The 17,568-nt window shown below is 41.2% G+C and overlaps 1 protein-coding gene across 2 annotated transcripts; it reads left to right on the top strand.

Moving 5' to 3' along the window:
- Nucleotides 1-648: 648 nt before the first annotated feature.
- On the top strand, nt 649-17,374 carry LOC135475136 (zinc finger protein 341-like). 2 transcript variants are annotated; one of them, XM_064754897.1, is made up of 12 exons: nt 649-707; nt 1,970-2,053; nt 3,195-3,373; nt 4,396-4,524; nt 4,897-5,158; nt 5,524-5,810; nt 7,263-7,412; nt 10,149-10,289; nt 10,822-11,021; nt 11,714-11,874; nt 13,108-13,308; nt 14,016-17,374. In XM_064754897.1, exons 1-12 carry the CDS (start codon nt 677-679, stop codon nt 15,389-15,391), a joined length of 3,201 nt encoding a protein of 1,066 aa, XP_064610967.1. In that variant the 5' UTR covers nt 649-676; the 3' UTR covers nt 15,392-17,374. The 2 variants fall into 2 exon arrangements, with proteins under 2 accessions (XP_064610967.1, XP_064610966.1); XM_064754896.1 differs by having other exon boundaries at nt 3,192-3,373.
- The last annotated feature ends 194 nt before the right edge of the window (nt 17,375-17,568 follow it).

Genomic DNA, 17,568 nt, shown 5'->3' with positions numbered 1-17,568 from the left:
GCCATGACACAGTACATCATAAAGGTCAATATATAGCCTAGTACCATTATAATTTATATATGTATATTTACCTATACTAGCAAATCCATGTTAGAGAGATACGGAATATCCAGGTATTATATTATTTTGCTAAATCCATTGCACAAGTGTCATGAGTCTAAAATTGTGTTGTGCTGTTTCGCATTTCATATCATGATAGGGGTATTTTGAATTACTGTTCAGTTGGCGATCATTAAACCAGTGAAACTAAAACTTGTCTCTTCGTCTCCTGGAATCTGTATTGTCCCCGTCACATGATGGCAACATTTGTCATCTGTTTTCGGTACCGGTACCCTTTAATGCTGAAACATGGCCGAAACCTTTAATTTCGAACCAGCTACCTCGATCAGTGTAAGGCACCTAGCTAGCTAATTACCAGCAAAAGGGTCTTTACCAGTACTGGCTCTCTTTGTACTTGAAATCAATGTATAATTGCGCCGTTGGGCCTCTTGGTGTTTAGTTTTGTTTGATTTCGGTCAAGCTTGCCTCTCACTGACACAAGTGTGGGGGTTTACACGTACGCTACTCACATGAGTTACTCCCCTTTCCGCAGCGCACTAAGCAGAACGGCCACAAGGATGTGTGACGTCACCGCCGCTGTTCCCCGGTTGAGAAGAAGTCAAAAGTTTCTGAAAATATGGCCCAAACCATATTTGATGCACTAGCAGGTCAGTGAGAGCTCGGCCATATCAAACTATGGGTATTCTAGATGCCCAAGACCGCAGTGAAGTGACACACAATGTAAAAACAGCCTTGAAGATTGCTTTATTTTTGGCTGTTACACCGACACTTTGCCTCCCCGACAAAAGTCCGCCATGTTGGACATTTCTTCCGACTTTTGCAAATTCAAACGCTCAAAATACACGTTTTTCATAGTTTTTCCTGAGACTCGGCTCCATCATTGTTGAAATTCGGTTAAAAATTGTCGCCATGGTAATTGTTAGTAAGCATATTTGATGCAGTGGGTTTTTGTTACCTATGATGGTAACAGCCTGTAAAGGGTGTTGCCGAAATACTTGGAATGGCCTAAACAAACGATCGGCTGCAGCGCGTGTTCCCAACCCACATGTGAGGGCAAATGTCAAGAAACAGCTTTGCGTAGTCATGACAGTGGATGCAGTAATCATAGAGAACATGAAGCTGCGCCGAATACAAATACATGAGCCGTTTACCTCTGTTTGGTTGTTAGTGACAGCTCACATGCACATTCAACAAGAATATGCAAGATGTATATGTTTAGATCACCGGTACCCTACCTTAATCACACAATGCAGCTAACAGTGGTATGTGTCGTGACAGCACGCTGTTGTAAGCTACGGTCGAACGTAGCAAAACCAACTAAAGTTTGCTGAAGCCACACGGCGGGTATATGTCACTGACAGATAAAAAGCATTGTTTGGATCTTTAGGGTAGTAAATATTCCTGCATGCACTTGATGTGAACCAAATCTTCATGGAACCAGTGACATACTTACTGTGTCTGTTTTTTTTTATTCATTTGTGTATAGGTAGGCCTACTTAATTAGGCTACACATACATGTAGGTTTCCATGTTTTTTTGTTGTTTTTTTTTTTTTGTTTAGTCTTCAGTATTTAGTCTGGAGGGTTTTCAAAATGGCATAGTGGAGGTTGTCCTCCACCCTTAACTCGGATTGCTGTAATATTTATTTATGTCATTCTCAACATTTTCTTACTTACACATGAACAACAACAGTCGGGTTAATTTCTCATTTGAGTGCCATTTTGCTGGCCTTGTTTAATGTCCTAATACTACATGTACATTAAAGGATGAAGACTTGAGCCAGAATGGAGGCCAGGTAAAGATTGATCCATGTGGGGTAACAGAAAAGCTGGTATTGCTCTGTCCGAGTATCCATAAACCCTACACTGGTTGTCAGGCAGGGCTAATTGTTTATAGTGGAAATCTTACAGGGGGAGTGTCAGTGGATAACCAGGCAGCTCTTGTGGTTCAGTCCCTTCTTGACTCACAAAATGTGGCCGAGGCGACCCAACAAGGTAAGTTGTACAGGTTTTTTGAACCATTTGTAAATTTTTAGCCCATAAGCCATAGAAAATGTGAAATACTTCAAAAAATTTGCCCACATAAAAGCATTTTTGGAGGAAAATATGTCATGAGATATTACTTCTGACCACTGCTAAAATTTTCATTTTCCTAGTATGATATCATCCTACCTGACAAACTCCTCTCAGAGCACCTTTCTAAAATCAGTAGAACTCCCAGAATCCGGAAAAATGAACAACTTAGTCATGGTCAAATTTCAGGTCATCGAGGGTAAATATTTTCCTACATGTAACTGTAAGTAAAATGTTACAAATTTGTTAACTTGATAAAAGTCTGCCAAATTTTTGACATAGTGCAGTTTGTTGCAATTGTTAAGTGAATGCAACAAATCAGAATTAGTGAATGTGGGTTTAGATAGGATTGAGTTTTTATAAATTCAGCAATTTAGAGTTATTGAGTTCATTTATTGAAAAATCTTTCAGATTTTTACATGTTGTATTCCTTACCACCGGGTAGTTCTGCTCTCCAGTCAGGTTTTGGTTTGTCGCTCAGATATTTCATCACATATACTGTCTGGAGTGCAGGGTCAGCTCAACAGTGTATTTCAGCTGATTTTAAGGGAAATTTGGATTTTGGAGCCTCCGTGGCTCAGTCAGTTAGCGCGCTAGCGCAGCGTAATGACCCAGGAGTCTCTCACCAATGCGGTCGCTGTGAGTTCAAGTCCAGCAACCTTGCAGATGGTCGTGGGTTTCCCCTGGGCTCTGCCCGGTTTCCTCCCACCATAATGCTTGTCGCCGTCATATAAGTGAAATATTCTTGAGTACAGCGTAAAACACCAATCAAGTAAATAAATAAATAAATAAAGAAATTGGGATTTTTAAGTTATCTACGGTAATTGTTCAAGCATATTCTGAAGGCATTAATCTGTGTTGATTGATAAAATTTTATTTTTTTGAAGCCCTGAAACTGGCCAATCCATCACCACCGATTACAAATGTACATAAATTGCACTGAAAGTTTGTCTATTATATTTGAAAAGATGGAAAAGATTCTCTCCCTTGGAAGAGTGTTAGAGCAATATGGTGTCATATGTGGTAAGGTAGTAACTGTTTTCCTGACCTCATCTTGTAGCAGAAGAAGAAGACCTGTTCCAGTGTGGGAAGTGCAAGAAGCAGTTTACCTCTCTGCCGTCCTTCATTTCTCACAAACAAGGGCGCTGTACTCCACCAGCCACCCTGAGACCTGTGCCTCAGCAGACTGTTGTCAGTACCAACCCCACAGCCTTTACCACCACCATACAACAACAAAGACAGGTTAGTGCCGGACCCCATGGCCTTTACCACCATATAACAACCACAACAGGTTTTAATGTCAACCCCACCACCACCATACAATAACCAGGTTAGTGTCAACCCCACAGCCTTTAACACCACCATACAATAACCACAGCAGGTTAGTGTCAACCCCACAGCCTTTACCACCACCATACAATAACCATGACAGGTTAGTGTCAAACCCCACAGCCTTTACCACCACAATACAATAATCATGACAGGTTAGTGCCAAACCCCACAGCCTTTACCACCACCATACAGTAACCATGACAGGTTAGTGCCAAACCCCACAGCCTTTACCACCACCATGCAACAACCATGGCAGGTTGTTGCAAAGCCTTCATCACAAGCAAAGTGATTGTTGTGATCTACATTCTTCTGTCCCTGTGACATACATAAATGTAATGTAGTAGCTTTTCTTGTGAGTGTACTAAAATAATATTTGTTTTATGTAAATCTGCTGTATCAATGTTTTACCTAAAATGCCAATGGGTTATCTCCCCTTATTTTGCAAGCATTGTCACGCTGATGTTTCCAAAAAAAGTGATTTTATGTTTTGAACAAATTATACAATTGCAAGAATACTTCTGATCACATATAACCTGTCATTTAATGCATCGCACACAAAACAGAACAACATGACACAGTTATTACCAAGTCATAATGATGTTAACTTTACTGGCAAATAAAAAGTGTTGTAATATGTTAACAAGGTTGTGATAAAAATATTATCAACCTTTAAAATATTATTAGGCCATGCTCCTGCTGCTTTTGCTGCTTTGAACGTGGGTTGAAGTCAAGAGCTTTGTTTGGTACCTGGCATAAGGCAGTCTTTTTTGCACTCTGGACTCCCTCACTCATGAAGAAAAGATAATAAAAAAATAAGTTGGAAAAAAAAGAAGAAAAAAAATTAAATAAAAACTCTAATAAAACAAACAGTATATATATATATATATATATATATATATATATATATATATTGGTACCATGTGTCATTTCAGACTGTTCAGACACTGAATGCTGTTGCCCCGTCCACCCTCACTCAACTCACCCCAGGGATGGTGCTTAGTGAAGACATCATGGCTTTTACAAGCATTGACCCTAACCTTCAAACCCAGACTATACAAATGGTGAGTAATTGGCATATTTCAAGAGCAACTCAGACTCCCTATCCTCAGATTCACCAGATTTATGTCCTCTTTTTTTTTTTTTTTTAGCAATTGACTCAGAATTTTGATTTCGTCATTGGTTGAATTGATTAACTATAAAAGGCCTTCACAAAAATCATTTGACCTTACCTTTTCAGTGTACTGGCGTGTCAAATTGTATTCAGATTTAATACTGGAATTATTTATATTGTTGTGGTTCTTCCCTGTTTATTTTTTAAGTTAGTGATATTTTGAATTGACTGCAGAATTAGAGTGTTTTGATTTGAAAGACTGCATGCCTGCTCTGTGTATAGTTGATGAATTTGTTTTTATTTAATCTCAAACCCTTTGCAGACTTTCCCGACAGCGCAGCAGGCTACAACTGTACAGGGCAACCCCTTCCTGTCTCAAGTGGGTGCCCTCACCCCAAGGGGTTCATCTGCCAACAGCGTCACCATTTACAGCCCAGTTACCTCGACAACCTTCTCCTCAAATGGCTCGGCTTTTACAAGTGCTGTGCCAGCCAATCAGATTCAAGTCCAGGCCCATCACCAGCAAGTTACTTTATCCCCACTGGACAAGTCACCACAGCCTAAAACTAGCCCAACTAAAGCAGGTGCATGCTTTGATAGTTTTAGTTTAAAGAATGAATGGTATAAACAATAATTATCCAAGTTTTATTTTGCAAGACAATGTGCTGCATCTTTTTATTTTAGTTGATAATACTGTTGTTCATCTGTGGACTCCTTATAAAAATATTGTTCAATTTTATCATGATTTGAATCCTCATAGGTCGTATAAAACATAGCTGCAGCATTTGTGCCATAATTTTAAATGCAGTTCCAAAGTCAAACAGTTTAGTAAGACATTGGCTGTGACGGAAAGAAATGACAAAAAACATTCATTATCCGTATTGAAATTACTCAAGTTTATTTTATGAATCCATGGTAACTATTTCTTATCATTTGTAATTATTTGCAGGGAGGAAGACAGCCCAGTCTCTGAATCAGCAGATTCTCAGTGGCACAGATATGGAGGTGAGCCCTCAGCAGAAATCTAAGAAGGGGAAGTCTGCAACGGGGCAGGAAAATAATGAGGAGATAAGGAAGAAATTACGCTGTCAATACTGTAATAAGCTGTTCAACAAAAACTTTGATCTGCAACAGCATGTGCGCTGCCACACAGGAGAGAAGCCCTTTCAGTGCATTGTCTGTGGTCGAGCCTTTGCCCAAAAGTCCAATGTCAAGAAGCACATGACCACGCATAAGGTGAGATCATGAATGCTTGATCTGCGCGTTAATCTGTAAAGAAAGAATAGTAGACTATTGTGTCTAGGTTTATGTGTGAAAATTCCTGTCTTGTATTTCTTTAAGGTAACATTATGAGTAACGATGATCAAGAAGTAAACTATTTGACACATCTCTAGCCAGGTGATGAAAGCTTTTCAGCTTACTGTAGCGCAGTAACTGTTCGTAATTTGGGCCTGGATGCTAAAGTAGAAATCGGGTGGATTCAAGATTTTGAATAATCCTAAAAATTGTTTTTTTCTATGCTTTTCACTTTGAATTTTTGAAAACTTGAAAACTTGTGGTGTGTAGATTTACCTGTATAACTAGGTGCAGAATATGCCTTACCTTTCTGAACCAGGTAACTTTAAGGGCCTTTTCCTTTAAAGGATACATGAAAACGAACTCAAAAGCAAAAATTGTGTTTCTAAGCCAAATAACGAATATTACGCCCAAGAAATTTTTTTTTTTTATAATTTTCATTTTTGGGGTACTTTTATACCTGTTAATTTCCTCTTTATATTATGCATATATTTCGTAAATGGTGAGATTTTTTTGGAAAGTACGTCATCATTGATCTTGCTTGGAGCACAGTGAACACCTACAAGTGCCCTGAACCCAGTGAACCTTGCTGTCTGTAATGTTGACCTCGGGTGAATTTAACTGATCAGTCGGACCTATTTTGTTTCTCAGTAGGATTTTCTTAAAGCAAACAACGCATTCATTCATGGATATTTCTCTATGTTCAGATATAGTTAGTTGCGTCAGTTTTAGCTTTTTCCAAAAAAAAAGCTATCTAAGCTTCAGCTTCTTCAGATTTCCATGTGATGTGACATTTCCACAGAATGAACAAGGAAAATGAAGCACTCTGACTTTCCCCCAAAAGACCAAATCAAAATACTCTGAACTGTCACTGTCAAACACCTCCATTAAATGGTCTTAGATTTTTTTTGCTTGGAACTTATACTTTTGTATACTCAATGACGTCTTCCATATTGTGTAAATTTATGTTGGTCTCTGTTCACTTATATACACTGCACCTGATTTGTTGTCAGCCGGCTACTAGCCATATATACATGTATGTACAGTTTAGACAATAACATACTCAGACACTGTGTGGGTTTGCCTGGCCGGCTTAGCCAGACCTTCCCACTTACAGCTGGAGAGGAAGCCAGCATGAGCTGGACTTGAACTCACAGCGACCACATTGGTGAGAGGCTTCTGGGTCATTAGGCTGTGCTAGCGCTAACCAACTGAGCCACGGAGGTCCCCGAATTCTTTTTAAGAGAGATCATCATTGACATCACTACTGCGAGGCACTTAATTTCTGGACTGACCGCTGAGGCCTTAAAAAAACTATAATTTGATGTATTTTTATACATTTAAGATCTTGTACCAATATCTTGAATATCTGAACCTTTTTTCATCCACTAGGTGTGGCCAGCAGGAACCGCCTCTACCCTACCTAAACCTACAAAGCTGGTAGAGTTAGTGGAGGACATAGAGTCAGGGATTACACAGTGTAACAGCACTATGGCAGGTGATGGACAGGAGCCTGACCATAGCCTTCAGCCAGTCAGAGAAGTAAGTTGTTGTACAGCCAGTCAGAAGGGTAGGTCATGTTTTCTGATAGCCAGACAGAGAGAAAAGTCATGTTTTACAGTCAATCAGAAGGGTAAGTCATGTTCTTCAGCCAATCAAAGGGGTAAGTCATGTACCACAGCCAGTCAAAGCGGTAAGTCATGTCCTGCAACCAATCAGAGTGGTAGGTCATGTTCTACAGCCAACCGAGAGGTAAATCATGTTCTACAGTCGTGACAGGTAAGTCATGTTCTTCAGCCAGTCAGAGGGGTAAGTCATGTTCTTTAGTCAGTCATAGAGGTAAGTGATGTCCTGCAACCAACCAGAGTGGTAGGTCATGTTTTCTGATAGCCACACAGAGAGATAAGTCGTGTTCTACAGCCAATCAGAGAGGTATTAATAGTCATGTTCTACAGCCAGTTAGAAGGGTAAGTCATGTTCTGCAGCCATTCACAGAGCTAAGTCATGTTCTGCAGCCTGACATATACTTCAGTCATGTTCTACAGCCAGTCACAGAGGTAAGTCATGTTCTGCAGCAAGTCAAAGAGGTAAGTCATATTATACAGACAGTCACAGAGGTAAGCCATGTTCTGCATTCAGTCACAGAGGTAAGTCATGTTTTGCAGCTTGACAGAGACTTCAGTCATGTTCTACAGCCAGTCAAAGATGTAAGTCATATTATACAGCCAGTCACAGAGGTAAGTCGTGTTCTGCAGCAAGTCAAAGAGGTAAGTCATATTATACAGACAGTCACAGAGGTAAGCCATGTTCTGCATTCAGTCACAGAGGTAAGTCATGTTTTGCAGCTTGACAGAGACTTCAGTCATGTTCTACAGCCAGTCAAAGATGTAAGTCATATTATACAGCCAGTCACAGAGGTAAGTCGTGTTCTGCAGCAAGTCAGAGGGGTAAGTCATATTATGCAGACAGTCACAAAGGTAAGTCATGTTTTGGAGCCATTCAGAAGGGTAAGTCATGTTCTTCAGCCAGTCAGAGGGGTAAGTCATGTTCTTTAGTCAGTCATAGAGGTAAGTCATGTCCTGCAACCAACCAGAGTGGTAGGTCATGTTTTCTGATAGCCAGACAGAGAGATAAGTCATGTTCTACAGCCAATCAGAAGGGTAAGTCATGTTCTACAGCCAATCAGAATGATAAGTCATGTTCTACAGCCAGTCGAAGAGAACAGTCATGTTCTACATCCTGGTAAATAATGTTCTACAGTCGTGACAGGTAAGTCATGTTCTTTAGCCAGTCATAGAGGTAAGTCATCTTCTTCAGTAAGTCAGACAGGTAAGTCATGTTTACAGCCAGTCAGAGAGGTTCTACAGCCAGTCAGAGAGGTATTAATAGTCATGTTCTACAGCCATTTAGAAGGGTAAGTCATGTTCTGCAGCCATTCACAGAGCTAAGTCATGTTCTGCAGCAAGTCAAAGGTGTAAGTCATATTATACAGACAGTCACAAAGGTAAGTCATGTTCTGCAGCCAGTCACAGAGGTAAGTCATGTTTTGCAGCCTGACAGAGACTTCAGTCATGTTCTACAGCCAGTCAAAGTGGTAAGTCATGTTCTGCAGCCAGAACATGACTTAGCCAGGATGTCATACTGTACTTCACATGATCTTTTCGAAGGTCGATGGTTTTTCCCCATGCACTCCAGCTTCCCCACACATGAAATTGCCTGCCATCAAATAAGTGATCAATTCTTTAGTATGGCATTGAACAGCAATCCAATACAAAAGAAAGAATTAACAAAGTGTAACCTAATTATGCAGAAGTAGGTCATACTGGGGAGCTGATAAATACATGTTTTTGTTTTCCCACATCTAGATGAATATTGGATCAACCACAGATGCTAACTGTCAGATGAACGTTGTTGTTGAGGTAAGTTATGTTCTACAGCCAGTTGTAGAGGCAAGTCGTGTTCTACAGTCAGTCACAGAGGTAAGTCATGTTCTACAGCCAAACAGAGAGGCAAGTCATGTTTTACAGTCAGTCACAGAGGTAAGTCATGTTCTACAGCCAAACAGAGAGGCAAGTCATGTTCTGCAGTCAGTCACAGAGGTAAGTCATGTTCTACACCCAAACAGAGAGGTAAGTCATGTTCAACAGCCAGTCACACAGGTAAGTTATGTTCTACAGTATACTCTATCGCAGGGAGGTATGAAGTCATGTTCTACAGCCTGAGAGAGAGAGGTTCGGCATGAAGGTAGGGAAGTAAGTCATGTTCTACAGCCAGTTAGAGAGGTGGGTTACATATTTCAGTCAAGTGGTCAGTGATAATTTATTCAGGCAGGTGTGTCATATCCCCGAGAATGATATAGTGTGCAAGCCATCATATTTCTTCAGCCAGCTATAACGAGAAGTGAGATGTGGCTTCGTGGGAAGATGCTCAAATTGCAACCAGTGTCACACATAATGTGCGCGTGCAACCTAGGGCCTCGAATAAAAAAAGATAGCATCAACTAACTACGTGTATGCAACTAATTATGCAGAAGTAGGCCATTCTGTATCTTGTTACCAGTTTAAGTATTAGGTAATATCAATCAGTAAATAACCAGAGGTAGGTGATATCATAGACCTCAGCCCGTCATGCCAGGCACAGCTGCATTTACTTCCCTGTGGTAAACCTATTGTCAGCTGTTTGTCAATAAGGGAGTCGGTCACCCTGCTACATGTACATGCAGATTTTGGTACCTAGTCTAACTGGTAAATATATGTGATTTTTTTTTCTTGTTTGTAGTTGAATATTGGGTCAACAACAGATGCTAACGGTCAGATGAACGTCAGTGTGGATAACTCTTACCTGTGTCAGTACTGCCCGGAGAAGTTCAAAACCTACTTTCAGCTCAAGTCACATATGGTCTTACACAAAGATGAACAGGTAAGGCTGAGGAAGCAAACATGAATTTGTGTTTGCATCAATTGTTTGACTGTCCAGGATATTTTACCTTATTTTAAAACAGACAGCATATGTATGTTTTGGTGTCATAGACTAGACAGCTCTTGTACATGTATTTTCCACACCCGTTAGATACTGGCATGGTGGTAAACCTATGTAATGTACCAAGGGCATGGACAGGAGAAAATTTGGAGTTTTCAAGGTGTATTACAGTATACACAGTGTACATGTTGAGATGATGTTTTCTTTTGGGGGAAACTGGACAATGAGGACTGTGTCACAGGAACTTTTAGTTTTATTCACATATATTTATAATAGTGTTTGTCTATTTTGATAATGGTAATGATAAACCTTGCAGATGGGAGTGTGACCTTGATGGAACATCCAGAACTAACCTCTCATCTTTGATCTAACATTCAGAATAGCTACTAACTTTTTCTGACTTACAGGTATACAGGTATTGAGACCCTGATCTAACACACAGAACAGTTAATTACAATTTTGTGTCTGACAGGTGTACAAATGTGTGCTGAAGACATGTGGTTCCATGTTCAAAAGTCTGGACATGTTCTTAGAGCACATCAAGACCCACGAGGATGGCATGTCTTACAGATGTCACCTGTGTAATAAAACCTTCCCGTCCCTATATGAGCTAGGGGTCCACCAGTACTCCCACAGTCTCTACCCCAGCCAAACCAGGCTCTCTGCACCAAGGTCAGTGTTTCACCAGGTTTCATATACTGTTTCAAATAATGTTTTCAAGTTTCATACCTGGGCATATTATGTACTAAATTACATTTCTTTTTTGGGGCGTCCGTGGGCAAGGTGGTAAGGATGCTGGTGCTGTGTAATGACCCAGGAGCCTCTCACCAATGTGGTTGCTGTGATTTCAAGTCCAGCTCATGTCTGCTTCCTCTCCAGTTGTACATGGGAAGGTCTGCAGCAAGCTGCAGATGGTAGTGTGTTTTTCCCAGGCTCTGCTCTTTTTTTCCCACCATAATGAAGGCCGCCATCGTATAAGTGATATATTCTTGAGGAAGGCGTAAAACACCAGTCAGATAAATGAAATAAGGACATTTCTATTTCAACTGGAACCATTTAAATTAAGCATGTAGATTTTATGGCAATATAATGCGTGAGATAAAATCAGTCAACATGGCAGGTAGAGAATCTTGTGGACAAGATGGAAGCCATATCTTTACTGTTATAGGATTAATATTAGGTTTATGTGATGCAGATGAAAATTTGTGGTTTCTGTGCTAATATCGGATTACTAAAACAAGATCAGTACAGAATATGGACAAGGTATCATTGAGATACATGAAGGGGGTTTCAAAGCTGGGACCCATGTGGACAGTTGTGTAATGGTATATGTCTCTACTTAACCAATGTACATTTACTTTCAGATATTACCAGTGTACGAAATGTCTGAACAAGTATTCCAGTCCTGAAGCTTTGGACCATCACCTGTCCACAGCCTCTCATCACTACCCGTGCCCCACCTGTATGAAAGTGTTTACCTGTGAACGATACCTCAGGAGACACCTGTCCACTCATGGCACTGTCGGTCAGTTCACTCACACATTTTGTTTTGTTAGCCAGTGTTAAGGTGTTTACCTGTGAGTTCTACCGCAGGGGACACCTGTCCACATACTGCACTGTTGGTCACTTCACTCACACACTTTGTCCTGTTCGCCAGCATTAACGTGTTTACCTGTGAGTTCTACCTCAGGAGACATCAGGCCACATGCCACACTGTCGGTCAGTTCACTTACATGTATCCATTTTGCTCTGTTAGCCAGCACTAAGGTGTTTCATGTTGGGTGTTCCCCTGCTTCATCATCCCCTCGCCTCTAGGCTATCATTCCATGGGCATGCAGTACCATGTCTAGTCACATGTAGTATGTTCATGTAACAATCTAACAGTGAATGAGGGCTGTTATATGGTACATGTTGGTTTCCAGAAAGGCATATTAACTGGACAGGGAATGAAACCTGACTCATTGCTTAGCCATGCAGCTCCCAGGTGCTGGCACATGAGGTATACATGTGTACATGAAGGTTCATGAGGTACACATGTACATGAAGGTTCATGAGGTACACATGTACATGGAGGTTCAGTCCGGTCCTGGGACATCTTGAAGAGGGAATTTCTAGATTGCCCTGCTCTCATTATTCTCGGGGCTTTATGGTGGGGCCTCCGTGGCTCTGTCGGTTAGCGCGTTAGTGCAGCGTAATGACCAAGGAGCCTCTCAACAATGTGGTCGCTGTGAGTTCAAGTTGATCTCATGCTGGCTTCCTCTCCAGTCGTAAGTGGGACGGTCTGTAAGCGACCTGCGGATGGTCGTGGGTTTGCCCCGGGCTGTGGCCGGTTTCCACCCACCATAATGCTGGCCGCCGTCGTATAAGTGAAATATTCTTGAGTATGGTGTAAAACACCAATCAAATAAATAAATAAAACTAAGGGCTTTATGACAGAAAATTGTCAGCAGTGTAAGCTAAGCTTTTTTTTATGTTTTATGTTCGTTGAAGACCCCTCTTCCACGAATTGGGAAGGCAAATGTGTCATGTGTTGAAAAGTTTCTCACTGGTGTATTCAAGATGGTCTGGTGTCATCCATCAGTAAAACATGCTATGACATACTTGTCAAAAAGTAACATTGTAAGTGTCATGACACTTGGACCAAAATCCAAACTAACAAATTGCTTTTAAGTTCACTATATCACTGTTGAAATAATTCATGTTAAGAACAAGGAAAAACTAATCTTTCATGTAATTCTGATAACTTACATGTTTTCAGGTCAGTTTGAGTGTCAGGTGTGCTTCAAGCGATTTAAGGCTGAAAATTATCTCAAGATGCATTCCCTGATCCACTCTGGTGCGAAACCCTTCCAGTGTGAACAGTGCAACGCTGCCTTCAACAGGAAAGACAAACTTAAGCGGCACATGCTGATCCATGTCACCGTCAAGAAGTACAAATGTCCATTCAAAAGCCTTACAGGTGTGTTTGTGTTGCCAGCCATTCTGGACACACCTTCTGTATGGTACAAGGGCCAGTTTTGTACTGTATTAAATTAATTTTATTTCATTGGTCTCATCAGTCAGTTATCTCCTAGAGAGGGGTTGATGTTGGATAAAAACTGAACATGTGGCCAATTAATCTCAAAGCTAATCAAAAATGAACTGAGTTATGCCCCTTTATTTTCTCCAAAACAAGTGGACCAAATTTCATAAATGGGCTTGCTTGTATATATAAAGTACTCCAGACTGAATTACATTTTTATTAGACCAAAGTTTAAATTCTACTGTTAAAGTCTTGTCAGAATTGTTTATCCTAGAAAAATGAACCTTAGACCAAATTGGATTGTGGTCAGCTTAATTGACCGTATACCTACTTCTTTTTGGTGAAAATTTATATTCACGTATTCATATTTAGTTTGATTTCATTAGCTTAATTAGCTTTTTTGAACACATTAATTTACCTCTTAATCTGCTGAGACACAGGGTATCAGGTATGCTTGTTATTGATGTGGAAATCCTTTCATGATGGGTCCAAGCTGAGAGATTGAATGAATGCACCTTTATATTTGTTAAAACTTTGGGATACTTTTGTACATTTAAATGTTTTACTATGTTGAAGTGTTAATTAATGTCTTTGAAAGCTTAATAGAATTGAGAGGGTTTAATAGAGACCTTTTGTTTGTTCAGGTTGTGAGATGGAGTTCAATCGTCCCGACAAGTTGAAGGCTCACATTATCTCCCACAGTGGTATAAAACCTTTCAAGTGTCGCGAGTGTGGCAAATCTTTCTGTCGCAAACCCTCCCTGCTGGAACATGAGAGAAGTCATCGGTCAGACTTCAGGTTCCGCTGTGAGAAATGTGGCAAAGGCTTTTTCAGGCCTAAGCTGTTCCATGGACATAAATGTAACCCTATAACAGACAAAGACGGAACGCTTATTGTCCCCACACCCCGAGCGCGGAGTCGCCGGAAAATTGGGAGGCCACGGAAAAGAATGATCACTGTGACGGCTGATAGTCAAAAGTCAACAAGCACGATGATAACTCGTCGACGTGGCCGACCCACACGGCGAGAAGGCGGGGAGAGGCTGGGCATGGAGACAGAGGCGACGCCAGCAGAGCAGCCACCTGTGGCTTCCTCATCTAGAGATTCAGCTCCTCTAGCCACATTGAGTTCTGGCCCATCTTCAGGGTTACCTGTGGCTCCTCCCAACAATACAGCCTCTCCCACTGACACGATAAAGCTACAACCTGTGTTTCCCCAGCCTCAGAGAGTTGTCACGGTGACAAGCAGTGACCAGTCAACAGACACTACACATACACATGTTACGTCACAGTCACAAGACACAGCAGCGGTGCATGAAGGTCAGGTCAAGGACACAACTGTGGAGGTGTCCTTTGCTGGGATGGAGTTCACTCGCACTGCTGCAGCTCCTCATTTGACTACCTCAGCGGGTTATGTGGTGCAGCTGCAGTCGTGTGACATCACAGGAGGCAGCTCTGTGGATGAAGCTAATCAGTCAGAGTCCACCATCGTCACCATGTCAGCCCCCTCAGTTATCTCCCCTAATATGTCCCACCAGTCCATCATTTCCCCTGCAACTCAGCAGTTGCTGCAGCCTGCTGTGATTGGTCAAGTGGAGCTGGTGGATTTGTCAAATGCACAAGTTGTTTCCACCTCAGAGGGGCAGGGGGTGGAAATAGAGATCACTAATTCGTCAAATACGTCTGGGGTAGACTTGGTTGCAGAGGAGCAGCACATCACAGTAGAGGAGCACATGCCTGCAGGCGTCAACTCTCAGGGCATGCACACCTTCATCGTAGAGGACCCCACACCTGGGGTAGACGGGGTACAGGTGAGGCGTCAGGTGGTGTTTGCTACCCCGGGGTCTGCGGCCGGGGAAATGGTTACCTGTGTGGCTGAGATCACAGAGGATGGGGACCTGGAGACTCATCAGGGCAGACAAATCCAGCACTACGTCTCTGAGACTGACCCTGTGCTGCAGGGCACAGAAAGTCTGCTGAAAGCCTCAGAGGACATCCTGCGATCTATGGAGGAACAGTGAAGATTTTGAAGCTGACGTGTCTTTTTGAAGTTAACATCCCTCAAATCCTTAAAGGAGCAAGTTTCAACTTGTCATGTTGGAATGTAGTCTTGTGTTATACTATTGTACATGTATTGGATCTCTTCCTCTCCAGCTGTAAGTGGGAAGGTCTGTCAACAACCTGCGGATGGTCGTGGGTTTCCCCCAGGCTGTGCCCAGTTTCCACCCACGATAATGCTGGCTGCCATCGTATAAGTGAAATATTCTTGAGTACGGCGTAAAACACCAATCAAATAAATAAATAAATAAATGTATCGGATCTGGGAGCTCAAGTCCAACTCATGCTGTCTCCCTCTCCAGCAGTACATGGGAAGGTCTGCCAGCTGCCTACGAATGGTCGTGGCTTTTCCCCGGGTTCTGTCTGGTTTCCTCCCACCAATATGCTGGCCACTGTTGTATAATTGAAATATTCTTGAGTACGGTGTAAAACACCAATCAAATAAATACATAAATGCATCTGATCTCTTTGAACCTCAATCTGTCTGTCAGATGACGAGACATGTACAATGGCTTATTAAATTTTACACAAAATAACACTTTTACATTAAATTTTTGTGATTGAAATTCTTGTGCATTTACAGCAATACATGTAGTTCCATAAAAACATGAAACATTTTGACAAACCTTTCCCTCTGAGCAAGATGTGACATTCTCCTTTACTGTATGTTGCATAAGCTGTGAATAGCGTCTCTAGGGTGATCACGTTATCACCTGTAAATGCATGTTGCAGTCACATGTATCTTTTCAAAGACTGACTTATGTCTTAAGTGATGTTTTTGTGGGCTATGTTAACCTCTCCACATACTCCATACAAGTGCCAATAGTGTTCGTGTTTTCCTGTGTGGATCCGATAATAAACATGTGACCTGTATGCGTCAATTTGACAGCAATAATGGATTGTAGATCTGTGGAATGATTCAGTCTTTGATTTACAGTACTGAAGACTTTGACAAAGTAATGACTTGATACTGATTTTTCTAAAGTTGGAAGGTAGGAATAATTTGACGAATAAATTATTTTTCTTGAAATTGGAATGTTTTTTCTTAATGTATACTTTTCATTATTTCTATCAAAGGAAGTTATGTTCTTGTTGGTTTTCATTTTATCAGAAAAAGTTCTGGATGGATTTGGGGGACATTTGGTGCCATTCCATTTTTTTGGTTGATCTGAAACCAGGATATCTGTAAGGCATTTCCACTGTAGTCAAATGTCTAGGTTGTCATCAACTTTACAAAATTAACTTAAGCGCATGGTTTGATGAAACTTACCCACTGATGAAAGTGTGCAGACCCACTATACATTTTGGTTGTCAGCCAGGATTTTTTGTAGCAATTTTGCACCATTTCAAGGCATGATACAGATGCAGTTGCAGGGATGCAAATGCATGGATTTGAACAACTAGGTGTGGCTGAGGTTCTTGTGGTTTGTTGAGCGGGTGGGTTATATGTATTGTAAGGTATTCAGTAAGAATTAGAATAACTTTAAACGATGGATGGGGAATTCACACATAACTGAGTACGTTTATTACATACAAAATAAATGTAATAAATGTTAGAACAGAGAGAGATCCCTTTGCGACACTATATCATCGCTTTATGGAAAGGTGTGCTCAGTCCCAATCTTAACATTGGGTCATACATACAACATGGGAAAACAAATTACACAGGATTATCGATCTTCTGAATTATGTTTTGAGGTGGGTGTGCGTGTAAAAATTGCAAAAATAAAGACACAGTTGTTTTATTTAAACAAAAACGCTTCCATGTTACACACTTGTGTATCTGGCCATGAAACACCAGCCACAACCTTACCTGTGTCTACCACTTGCATGTGTGACCATGAAACACCAGCTACAACCTTAAATGTGTTTACGACTTGTGTGTCTGGCCATGAAACACCAGCTACAACCTTAACTGTGTCTACCACTTCTGTGTCTGGCCATGAAACACCAGCATAAAACACCAGCTACATTTTAACTGTGTTTACCACTTGTGTGTCTGGCCATCAAACACCAGCTACAACCTAAACTGTGTCTACCACTTGTGTGTCTGGCCATGGAACACCAGCTACAACCTTAACTGTGTTTACCACTTGTGTTTCTGGCCATGGAACACCAGCTACAACCTTAACTGTGTTTA

Source organism: Liolophura sinensis, chromosome 9, assembly GCF_032854445.1.
Source record: "Liolophura sinensis isolate JHLJ2023 chromosome 9, CUHK_Ljap_v2, whole genome shotgun sequence".
Classification (NCBI taxonomy): Eukaryota; Metazoa; Mollusca; class Polyplacophora; order Chitonida; family Chitonidae; genus Liolophura; species Liolophura sinensis.
This window is presented reverse-complemented; position numbering and strand designations above follow the sequence as displayed.